The sequence below is a fragment of the Haliaeetus albicilla genome, chromosome 22 (genome assembly GCF_947461875.1).
Source record: "Haliaeetus albicilla chromosome 22, bHalAlb1.1, whole genome shotgun sequence".
Lineage (NCBI taxonomy): Eukaryota > Metazoa > Chordata > Aves > Accipitriformes > Accipitridae > Haliaeetus > Haliaeetus albicilla.
This window is the reverse complement of record NC_091504.1, coordinates 25,091,767-25,103,837: the sequence shown is the minus strand read 5'-3', so window position 1 is coordinate 25,103,837 and position 12,071 is coordinate 25,091,767. Positions and strand designations below refer to the sequence as shown.

Sequence of the window (12,071 nt, the reverse complement as noted above, 5' to 3'; positions counted from 1 at the left end):
GCTGTGATGCCTGCGGAGTCCCTGACAAGAGCAGCTCTGATGCAATACGGATGCTAAGAGTTAATTAACTTTTAGCACATTTCATTTTTGCAGTGCCAGGGGTTGCTAGATTCAAGAATTAAGCTGTTTTAAACCCCTTCCCCTCCCAGCCCCCTCGGCTCCCAGGAAAGGTCCGTTTGTTACTCACCCGAGACAGCTCATCTTGCCCCCTCGCTGCCGTATTTCATAATTCTTGAGCAGAACTACAATTGTGCACTTTTACTACACACACCAGCCATATGGGCAGGGGATGGGAGCAGGGAGGAACTGGCGCAGCACGTGCGTTATCCCCGCTATCCACAACCAAACAGATGAAGAAAATGTCAGCAAATTAAAATCTGCAGGAGCTTAATTCTGGGCAAATAGGATGAAATCCATTTGAGCTGAAAAGGAAAAAAAAAAAACCCAACACCGGAAAAAGCCCAGCTCGAGGACAGATGAGAGGAGGGGAGGTGTCTGCAGCCCCAAGTCAATCTGTGAGCTGAGTCGGGGGGTCTTGGGTTACATTGCGCCGCAGCACTTTGCAGGGAGCACGTTAAACCCCGAGGGGAGCCCGGGGAGGGGACAGGCAGGGGAGGGAGGACAGCCGGCAGCAGCAACGGCCCGAAAATAAATACAGCTGGTGCAGAGGGAAGATCCAATCAGGCCAACGCGAGGGTCAGCGGCAGACGGGGACGTACTGGCCGCCTGGCTCTGCATGGCAGGAGCCACGCGGTCACCCACGCCGGGCCACCGCCACGGACCCCGTGGCGGGGCTCAGCCAACCTGCCGGAGCCCGGGGCTGCCGGCAAGGTGAGTGTTGGGGACCCTTGCCAGCATCACCCCCGGGCATCGCCCCCAGCATCCCTCCCCAGTCCCTGGCCGATGGGCACCACCATTGCTGGAGGGAAGGGGCTTGTCCCAGCCCCTCCAAGGGCTCCTCTCGGCACCTCTCCTCCAGGCTTTGCAGGGTGGGAGGCACGGGCGAGCTCCTGGTGTGCAGGACTGCTCCCCGCATCTCAGGTGGAAACAGCCCCCGCAGAGCCAGGCACAGCCTCACAGGGATGCCTGGGCTGGCGGATGGGTTCCGAGCCCATCCTCGTACGGCTCCGCGTGCTATGGGGGTGGTCCCGCAGGACAAGCCCCAGGATGCTCACTGGGTCAGCTCAGATGGGCTCCATTCGCCCGAATTGCACCAACACTGCCCGGGGCTGGCTGCCCTGCACCCCAGCGACGGTGAGACAGCCACACCAGCACCCCATCCCCGGAGCCAGCACTGGAGCCGGGATCCCCCCCTTGCATGAATCCCCCGCACAGCCCTTCCCCAGTCCGGGGGTGCTGGCTCGGGGCGCAGACCCCAAACACCTCCTCAGCCAGCAACGGACCGAACTGGCTCGAGCCACGCGGAAATCATCCATGTGTATTCACAGCACCCCCTAAATCCAGAGCACCCAGGAGCCGCTCACCACCTTTCAATGAGTTATTAAAAGCATTAAAAGCTCTTGCTCGGCAGCAAACCCATCGGATGGGAGACCCCGGGATAAGCAGCTCGTATCATGCACGGCAGCACATACCGAGCTGCCCCCGCCGCCCCCGCACCCCCGCAGCTGGGAAACCTGGTCTCCAAAGCACCTTTTTTTTTTTTTATTTTCTTGACTTCATTTCATTAAGATTAGACGGTAAATCTTTTCCCTAAGCTAAATATTTCATTTCTATTAAACCGAGATCAGCTGCCTGATTTACGACTCTTCTTGCCCCAGACCCGGCGTTAACCTTTCACACGGGGGCACGGGGTGACCGCGGGGTTTGACCCTGTTATCAGGGGGTCTGTAACGTGGCGCTTCCCTATGGCATCACAGAGCTGGGCATGCGATGAGCTCTGCACTGCACGAAGGGGACAGCAGCACCGGGTGCAGACACGTTCTCCTCTGCTGACGTGGGGGTCACTGGGACGGGGACACCCTGGGGGGAACGGGCTGTGCCCCCCGCAGAGGGGCTTGAGTCAGGAGGAAAATTTGGACACTTATTCAAATCCCCTCTGTGGGGGAAATAATCCTGTATAATTCCCCAGGGATGAAGTCAAAGGGGGTCTCTGAGGCGTTGAAGGCACGACCATGGATCTTGCTGGGGAAAAGATTTTTCCTGAATTGTGGGTGGTGGTTTGTTGTTTTTTTTTTAATTGGGACTAGTTTGGGGTGACAGCTCAGGCGGGACTTGGTGCCATCCATCCCTGGCCCCAGCCCCAGCCGTTTGCAGGTCGGGTCCCTCCGGAACATTCGGGGGGGACAGGACAGCCCAGACGTGGGCACCCAGACAAGACGGCTGCCGGGGAGCTGGTGGTCCCCTCTGCACCCTGGCTTTGCAGGGCTCTGTGCCCGTCCCCACTCAGGTATGGGGGGGTGCCAGGCGGCCCACGTGCAACCACGGCAGAGCAAGGGGACAGTGCGTGGCAAGGGCCATTGACCCACTCTTCCCCATCCTCCCCACTGCCAGATCGCGGCAGGCGCAGCGGAGACCCCAGCACGGGGATGTTGTTATGGTAACTGTAATATCTTGCAATTCCACTGATTAAAGCAAGAATTGGAAAGCCGGACCCGGAGTGGGGCCAGATGGAGACCTGATTCCCTAATGGCCATCGTCTCAGCCTGGCTGTAATCCCCACCACGTGTCCATGCACCAGCACCAGCACCGTCCCGCAGTGCCAGCCCACGCTGCAAGAAGAGCAGCGGACCGGCTGCACCAGCTGCGCACCCGTGGCATGACCGCTCTGCCGGGGGCTCAAGAGGTGCCGGGGACCCCGAGCCCAAGCGGAGCATTGCCGTAGCATCCCAGGATGTGTGACCACAGCCCCGGCACCCCGGGATGCTGCGGGGAGCGCTGGCCTGGAGGCAGCAGCCCATGGCACCCGCCAAGCCGCCCCTGCTGCCAGAGCTGCTGGCAGCCCTGGCCAACCCCTTGCCCACCGCCAGCTCTCGCCTTGCAGAGCTCTGCTTATTTTCCGGCCAGGCTCTTGAAGAATCGCCAGCCTTTCTGCAGCTAATCCCACCTCCCTTTGAAAGGACAGCCAGAAACCGGAGCCACGTCCCATGCTGCAGGTGGAGGCGGTGGCTCCGTGGGGCTGGTGACCACCGCTCCCTGCAGGGATGGTGCCGGCCCGCAGGCAGGAGCAGGTCCTCCCGTCCCACCACGCAGGCTGGCGGGCACAGGGATGCCAGGCTGAGACCCCGCCAAGCTCAGCTGAGCTGCCCCTTGGAAAAGGGGTTGGCATCTTCCCTGCACTAACCTCCTGGCCCAAGCCTGCACCACTCAGCTCTGCACGCTTGTAACCGACGGGCAGATGGATGCCCGTGGTTTAATGACCAGAACGGCAACATGGAGGTAACTGGTACCCTGTACCTGATGTTGTCAATCAGATGCTGGTGGGACTCCTGGGTGAGGACCATGCAGAGGGCATAGGCCAAGTACTCCACCTTCCGCTCCGCTGCGTACTGCTTCAGGATGGTGAACACCTTCTCCTTGACCTCTGGCTGGTCACCGAGGATGTCATCTACCTGCAGCATGGGAGCCGGGAAAGAAGAGGGAAAGGGCATTGAGCAGCAGAGCAGTTAACCATGCATACAGAAGCACTGATGGTGCAGAAAATGTGTCCGTCTCATTGCAGCACCTGGTCAGCCAGCGAGGAGGGAACCCATTCAGGGAGGAAAGAGAAACTTCAGACATCGGCCCATCACGCAGCACCGCTGGGGCCTCGCAGACATCCCTGGTGTTGCTGTTCTGCATATTATAAACATTGCACTGGAACAGTGGCATGACCCCAGACCCCAAAACTCTGCTGGGTCACAAGTGGCCCCACAGGAGAGGCTCTGGCATGGCTGGGCTGGGACCTGGTGGATCGGTCTGGAGTCTACCTGGCAGAGGACACCGCAATGGGCTTTTGGAGGTATTTAAGCCTCTAATCACGGCCTGATCCTGCCAGGCAGCACTGCCCTGCCATTAACTCTGGGAGGCTGCAGGGAAGTGGTGAGAGGGAGCACAAACATGAGCACCAGCAAACAGCATCGGCAGCTCCCAGCCACTGTCCTGTCCTCTCCACCTGTGACAGCCGTGACAGGCAGAGTAATTAGCTAATTACCATCGAGCCAATTACCCTGCTTGGGACCCTCCTTATTAGCTTCTTGCCAGGCTAGGGGGCTGTCTCTTGCCCTGGGTCTGTGCTGGGCAGTGGGTGCTGGTAGTTTGCCTGCAGCCTGGCTGTGTGCAGCAAATGTGTGGGATGCAGAAGACTCCCTGTGACCATCCTGTGGTCCCTGTGCCTGTTGGGTCTTCCTGCACGGTGATGGGTTTGTGCTGACAGCAGGTTTAACTGCTTCCCTCCAGCTCTGCAAGTGCAGGTGGAAGCAGTAGCAAGGGGAGCGGAGCCCCTCGCCCTTCCCTACTGTACAGGGGCTGCGTGTGTACACCCCTGCGGCATCGCCTGGCCAAGCTCCCTGCGCCGTCTGGGAGAAGCCCTTGTCCAGGGAAAGGGAAGAGCTGTTCCCTCCGGGTGCTCGTCCCACTTGGCAGCTCCCCAGGGAGGGCCGGCACCGGCACCTTGACCCCCAGTGCAACCCTCCAGATGCTGCTGGGTTTGCGCAGCCGCCGCGGGGGGCTCCCGGCAGCAGCTTCAAGGTTACCAAATCTGGGGCAGCCAAGGCAGCTGCGTCCCCCAGGGCAGACTCGAATGCTTTTCAGTCCCAAGGTCCGGCACAGAAATGACAAAAGACCGTGGTGTTCCCCATGGGCTGAATCCCAGGATGCTGCTGTTAAATTTTTGCCTGGGCTGAGACCGCAGGGCTTGGTGGGGTGGGAATGGCGGGGTGCTGCCACCCTCGTGTCAGTGCAGTCCCCAGCGTGTCCCTGAGTGTGCAAGGGACAAGAGGACATGTTGACCTGGAACTGAGACCATGAGCACCTCCATCACTTTCCGGTGATGCCCCCAGGCTGCCGGGATGCTCAGCTGGCACAGCCCAGCTCCAGCCCAGGCCCTGCTGCCACCCATCTGTCTGTCTGCCAGGTGAGCGCAATTCAGACAGGGGCTCTGCCAAATGAATGAGGGTGGGAAAAGCCTCCATATCTCAGGCTTGTGAGTGACCTGCAGGCAGTGCAGGCGTGAAATGCAAGCCACCGGCACCCTGCAACCTTCCAGCCGTGCAGCGTTTACTGGGTGCTTGCAGCACCAGCAGCACCTACCAGAGCTGAGCTTCCAGGTAAATGAGGGAGTAAAGCACCCCACTGGGTTTTATTATTTTCTGCATGGTATAAAAAGACAAAGCCACTTAAAAACATCTGCGCCATTAACTCTCTCTAGAGAGGCATTTGCCAGGCGAGCTGCACTCCAGTGCCCAGGAGCCAGCGGCACACGTGCCCTGCAAACCTGCTTCTGCCCAGGCTGGCTGGGGCCGTGGCGGGCGGCTTTGCTGGGCAGGGAAGGGAGGTGGCAGAGGTGCTGCTGCGGGTGCTCGTGGCATCGCGACCAGCTCGCTTGCTCCAAAAGCGCTCTCCTGTGATCATCTAGGAAACGTTTACATGGTCTAATGCGGCTTCACGAGATGGAGGCAGCGTGGAACAACCTCTCATCCTCTTGTTAATCTCCTGTAATCAGCAGGTATCTGTTTCACATGCGATGCTCTGCCTTATGAATCCAAACCTCCATGCATATTTGTGAATCTTTAATGTAGAAGCTGACTGAGGGGATTCGGCTGATACCCACGAATCTCTTTATGAATATCTTGTTCCTTTATTAGCTCAGGATCAAAAAAACCACAAGCCTGGTTATTTTCATAACAGTATTTTAAAAGGCTACTTTGAAATGGAAATTAGAAAGATTAAAAAAACAACCATGATCAAATTTATAATTAGCATGAGGCGATGTGTTCAGTAAACTACCCACTAGGAAGCTTTCAGGAACACAATGAAGATATAATCAGATTGATGTTTTCCCTTTGCAACAAAATAAGAGCTAAAATGTCTGTGGGACAACATGCTCAAACTTTGAAGGGACGTCCAGACACGCAGGAGAGGGGGATCTGCCCCCGTGGGTTTCCAGACGCTCCTGTAGTGCAAAGGAATAAGTCACTTGGGGTCATCCCCCAGAAGATCTCCAAGCTCTTTGCAGCATCCTTCTATTCTCCCAGGGATTACTGAAATACAGGTAATTACCAGACCCTTCTGGGGTGATGCCCTGAATCTGCACCCCAGCCCTGGGACCAAGCCAGGAGCATCCCTCCCCGAGCACACTGCAAAGGCTGAACGCAGAAATCTCCAAACCTCTCTGTGCAGGGGTTGCCCAGAGCCCCGGACACTCACCCCACGCCCCAGCCTTACCTTTCTGCTGAATTCCTGCGCTTTCTGCTTCCTCTCCTGGCGCACGGCATCGGCGCTGGGGATGGTGTCCCGCGTGCTGCCCCGGCGCTGTGGCCGCAGCAGCCCCAGCCGCAGGGACCGTCCGTGGCAGGACCCCACCAAGGCGACTGCTGCCTCCTGGAGCATCACCGACATCCCGTTGACTTCCAGCACGTAATCCCCCGGCTCGATCCCGCAGGCGGCAGCGGGCGACTCTGGGCTGACGCTGGCCACTCGCGGGGGGCTGCCACTTGCCAGCTCGAAGCCGAAGCATCCCCGGGGACCAGGGGGGATGTCGACGTGCTGCAGGCGGGAGACCACCCCAATGCTGGGGGGCACGTTGCCGCAGCGCCTGGCCAGCCCGAGCAGCGCCTCGCAGCCCAGGGAGGAGACGGGCTGCCCCTCGATTTCTACCACCTCGTCGCCCGGCCGCAGCCCCGCCACCGCCGCACTGCTGCCATCCTGCACCCAGAGGATGTAGCATGGACCAGTCCCGCTTATCTTGAACCCGAAGGCCTCAGGCCAGCCCTGGTTGGTTGCTGGCATGGCTGCAACTGGAAAAGAAGGAGGGGGAAAAAAAAAAAGGAGTTGTGATGCGTTTTCCATCCTTAAGGTTAGCTGGTGTAGATGCCATGTGGATGCCATCAGGTGTGGGGGCTCTAATCTGTGCTGCATCCCCCACCGTGGGAAGAAATGCCCCAAGAGGGATGCTTTTCCTCTGTATTTCCCTAAAAAAATAGCTTTTATTCTTCTATCGTCAGGCAGCTGGCAGTGCCAGTGCCATTAGCAGTGAGGAAGCTGCGTTGGCTGGAAGGGTTGGGGCTAAACCTGGTACCCGGACCGTGGCCTCGCACAGCCCTTGTCTCACCCATCGGTGGCACCTATCTAACCCCCCTCTCCCTGGGAGGTGCATTTAGGCACCTGCTTGTATTTATTTGTCTAGCAAAATGATTATTTCACTTCCCTGGCATGTCATGTTAATGAACAGATCATCCAATGACTTAAGACAGCCTTATTTTAACCAGCTCTTCTCAATACTCAATATTTTAGCAGTTTGCAATAGCAAAATTACTGCGAATTCATTAGAATTTGCCAGATCTTCTCAGCCCTCCTGGGAGTATTTCTTTGTGGCTTCCCTGTCCTCTGTATAGTATTAACCTGATCACAGCATCCTGAAATACACAGATGAGGATTTTCAAAAGGACTTGTTTCTGGTTTATTTGAAGGTTTAGGACCAGCTCCATGGATGCTCAAGGAGAAATCGGGCACATCAGTCCTAAATATCTGCAGAAGTCATCTTTGCCCAAGGTAAATCAGACCAGCTGATCTACACAACTCACTTGGATGCCCTTTCAATGCCGCTGATATGTAAGTGCCTGCATTGTCCACTGACACTTGCTAAAATAATTCGCATGTAGATTTTCTCTTCGTTTGATCTTAGCTGTCTGTGAAGATGCTTTTTACTCCCACATTTATTCCAACTGTGTTACTTAACACATGTTAAGCACTTACAAAAATGAAATGCAGACTATTGTACCTGGGCAAATTATCTTACAGACACTGCAAGGACTCAGAATCCCTCAGGAAAACATCCTCACAAAAGCACCTTGAGTTTTGTGCTCTTCAGATCAAAAAAGTCTCAAGCACAGGCACAGAGCCCAGCAGCAGCCTAAAGCAGGCTCTTCATGCAACCCCCCCGAACGGCTGCTCCCCGCCAGCCTGGGCAGCCCAGAGGGTCCCAGTTTGCTCCAGTCCATGCTCCTGCCAGCACAGCAAAGGCGTCACTTCACACCTCCACCTCACTGCTGTCGGGGTGGCTTGGCCCTGATCCGAATGACAGAAAGACATTTCTTCTCCTCCTGGGAAATCTTGGTCAAAATTCAGTAGCACTGAAAACATCATTTAATACCTGGTTATAGGCCAGAGAGATGAAAGGAACTCTTCTCATGTCCATTTTCAGCAGAGATAATACAGACGAGCTTGCTCTGAGAGCAGAATCATGAGGATGGGCAGGGAACACAGCACTAGCACAGAAATCTGTATTATTAACCTGAGCCTGCTCTGCTGTTGCAAACAGCTACTCAAGGCTGCATTACAGAGGGCACTAGAAGTGCCACCTTCATAACAAAATATTAAAAAGGACCAAGCAATATGCTGTCATTAACATTATAAGTGTCATCATCTTGTCCTTTGTACCGCAGTGGTGATTAAAATACTACATAAAAATCAGGGATTATTGTTATTGTCAATTTAAAGAGGAAAAAAACCTGTTGCCCATGTTAACAGGCACAGATCTCAAGGACTGGAGAGGAAGCATTGAGGGTGAAGCATGGGGCAAGTCTGGCAACAGCGGGATGAAATCCATCGGCAACCGAACAGCAGGGCATCCCTGGAGCTGCAGAGCACAAGCTTTGAAGGCTCTAGCAAGAGCCCGGTAAGCACCAGGATGGCCCCAGCGCTGCTGCTCTGGGCTGAGCTCTGCGGCAAAGCCCGGCAGAGCAGCAGCCATCGCCTCGCTGCGGGGAGCTGCATCACCCCCTTCCACTTTTAAACCCTACGGCTCAAGCACTTACAGAAGTCTGCAGCCATCCAAGCGAGCCTGGCGGGCTCTCACCGGCGGCAGGTTTGTCCCGCTAAGGGCTCAAAGCTTTCTCGATTCTCCTCCATCGCCCCTGGAAGCGCGTCCCACCTACCCGCCGGGCTCCCAGGGGCATCTCCCCGGCTCTCACGCCCTCGCTGCAGCCCCCGGGGGGCTGGGGGCACAGCCCTCGCACCTAACGCCGGTCCAGGGGTGGGCGAAATGGCTGCCGTGCCATGCCGTGCCGCTGGGGCAGAGCCAGGGCAGAAGGTGGCTGCCCCTTCCCAGGCTTCCTACTCAAGCCCTGCGCCCTTCCAGCCGCTCTGAGTCAGTGCCAGGCACGCAGAAAGGTCTTTCTTGCCTTTTCCTTTCCTAATTGACTTTACTTCTATCACAAAGAGAAATGCGGACAGACTAATTGCCGTTCTGGTCCTGGCTGAGTCTGGTGCTGACCTGAGCCTGCAGATCTGCGGGGAATTAGGAGCTGGAAGGAGGTAAAACAGATTAGCGCCTGTGGAGAGAAATCCCTTATCCCCACAGGCAAATGCGAAGAGACGGCGCTTTGCAAAGCAGCAGACATGCAGCACGCAGTTGCTGCTCTCAAACAGCAGCTGGGCGTGCTGAGACCTCGCTGGCCCAGGCGCCAGCAATTTGGGGGGGAAACCAGAGATTTTTGGGAGTACACGTCTGCCAAACAATGCATGGTTTGCTGCAGGGATTTGGGGGCCTGGACCGATGCTCCAGGGCTCGCCAGGAGAGCTCTCCCCAGCCAGGCAGCTCCATGCGGGGGAGCGGGGGTCCTCGCAGCGGGGAGCGGCTGAGAGCATTTCACAGCAGAGACCCCCATGCTGGCACTGACTGTTCGTTAAGCTGCTATTTCTGATTTTCTCCTCTGCTTCCTCAGCACTTAGGGATCCCAGGGCTTAGCACACTAAGAGGTTTTAGGGTATTACACGTCCTGCTGTGGCACCAGTGGGAGGGGCTGTCTGCATCCCATCACGGACCACACAGCAATACGGTCTTCCCTTGGCACCAGCACGGGCTGAGCTGTCGGCAGCATTGGGCTGGGTGGGAAACCACCTCCCCAGGAAACCTGGGAGACTTGACACGGGATCAGGTAAAGCCTTACGAAGGAGAGCTGCAGGGACCTGCTCTGCCCAACCCGAAGGTGAGCACGATGCGGCTGAGGGTCTTCCTCTCGCTCGTGCCCTTCATGTTCATACACATCACTGCTGCAGGGGACTTGGAGACCCCCCCCTCCTCCTCCTCCTGTCCTCTCCAGCTCTTCACCTCTCGGTGAGACAGGACATGGCTCCTTTCTCACAGGTTCTGCACAAACACAAATCTCCTCCTCAGCAGCTGAGATCCATGGCTGTGCACTGGGGGGAGCATGCACTGCCCTCCCGTGTTGAGACAGAAATGCACACACCTTCCTACAAACTGTCAGGGCATCTTCTTCGCTATTCACTGCCCAAACAGGCAGGCAAAACTGCAATGGATATTCTTCTTTTTTTTTTTCCAACAAGTGAAGTAATTGCTTCTTTTCCCTGCATTAAGTGTCTTGAGCACTTTAAAACACTGACAGTAAATTTTAATCCTTGCAAGAAATTAGTTATGGGATTCCAAGCTAAAGAAAAGATTGTTTGCTTGAAGACCTTCTGCTAGACTTTGATCAGACAAGATGTTTTAACTGATTTTCACAGCACGTGGGTTGAATGACCTTCATCTGTTTCAGTCTCAACCTGCTGTTAAAAGTATTTGCTGGCTGTTTTGTCCTTGAGCACAGCCTATAAGGCCACTAAGAGTGGATGGAGCTTCTTGGCCGTGCTGGTGCTGGTGCAGCTCCTGCCAGTACTGCAGGCAGCTCTGCACTGTGCACAGGGACCACGGAGCACAAACCCTGCCTGTCTGCCTGCAGACAAATAAACTGTCTCGTGCCCACACTGCTGCCAGCCCCCCTGTCCCCAGGCCCCTTCTATGCTGCCAAATTTGCCAGGTTACATCCAACGTCCCAAACAAACCTACAGCTGTACCTGGAGCAGTACAGAAATTTTGCTGTATCAGCAGGAAGGGAAAAAAATGTCTTTTTCACCACATCCTCCATCAGGAGCACAGTGCCTCAGGCTGCACTCTAGGATAGCTGTGTCCCAGCAATATTTTGGCCGCATTTCTCTCTCTCAGGTTTTGGTTTGGTGCGTTGGGGGCTAAGAACTTACCAGTGAAAAAAAGGTCCCCTTTCTGAAACTCAACCTCATCTCCTGCCGCTGCGTCTCGACCAAGCCAATTAATTTCCTCTCGATGCCAAAGCAGCCCAAGCACCCCTCGGAGGGCTTACCTGTCGTGCCCAAGATCCAGCCAGCAGCAGACTGGGACCCAGAGCTGGCAAAATCATCACAGCAGCTTTGAAGCTTTTGGATCAGTTACCTGGTGGCAGCAACCGGCTGAGTTTCTATGGCAAATTCTACCCAGGCACCGTAACCCAATCGGCCGCTCATTAGCGGCGCTCTGGAGAGCATGGACTGCGCCGGCTGCGGGGACGGTTTCAGTTGACAGCCAGCGCGTAAGGAACCAGCACAGGACTTTTATCTCCTGTGGCTTTAGCCCACCTCAGCCCGGTTCTAGACAAGATCCCTTCAGGTACTGGGGCAAACTCAGCCCTACTTCTTACAGCACGTGGGACGTGATGGTGTGAGAGGAGGCTCCTTAGTAAAAGGGAACATAAAGCTCAGAGCTCCTGTAGAAGACAAAATAGTTTTGCTTTAGAGATTTCACCGAAGGCAACAAATCTGAAGAAGTTTTTGCGGGTCCCTCAGAAATGACACAAGATGCGCCATGCCAGTTACACAGACCCTCTGGAAACAGAAGAAAACGGCACATCAACTCTGCTCAACTCATATGGTAACGAGCTGCCCAGGACCATAAGAGCTCTACACCCAGTTGTGGAATTTATAAAAATGATTTCGCTTTTATTTCTACTGCTTTAATCTCCGTTCTCTGCGGCGGAGGAAGGAAGAAGGCCAGAGCGAACGGCTCTCCCCAGCTCCCTCAGGAGGTGACGGCTGATTCCTCGCTCGATTTGGAGCCGCTTCCCGGT

General features: G+C 55.8%; 1 protein-coding gene across 6 annotated transcripts in view; it reads right to left on the bottom strand.

Moving 5' to 3' along the window:
* The window catches only part of GRID2IP (Grid2 interacting protein), a 43,390-nt gene extending 33,932 nt beyond the window's left edge, over positions 1-9,458 (bottom strand). For 3 of the 6 annotated variants that reach the window (XM_069810535.1, XM_069810536.1, XM_069810538.1), the window contains exons 1-3: positions 8,973-9,458; positions 6,382-6,953; positions 3,415-3,569 (exon numbers count right to left, since the gene is read on the bottom strand). In XM_069810535.1, the coding sequence (XP_069666636.1) occupies positions 3,415-3,569; positions 6,382-6,953; positions 8,973-8,988 (743 nt within the window). In that variant the 5' untranslated portion in view covers positions 8,989-9,458. Of the gene's footprint in view, positions 1-187; positions 1,410-3,414; positions 3,570-6,381; positions 6,954-8,972 lie in introns of those variants that run through there. The other 3 variants (XM_069810537.1, XM_069810540.1, XM_069810541.1) reach the window with 3 other exon arrangements.
* Positions 9,459-12,071: the final 2,613 nt, after the last annotated feature.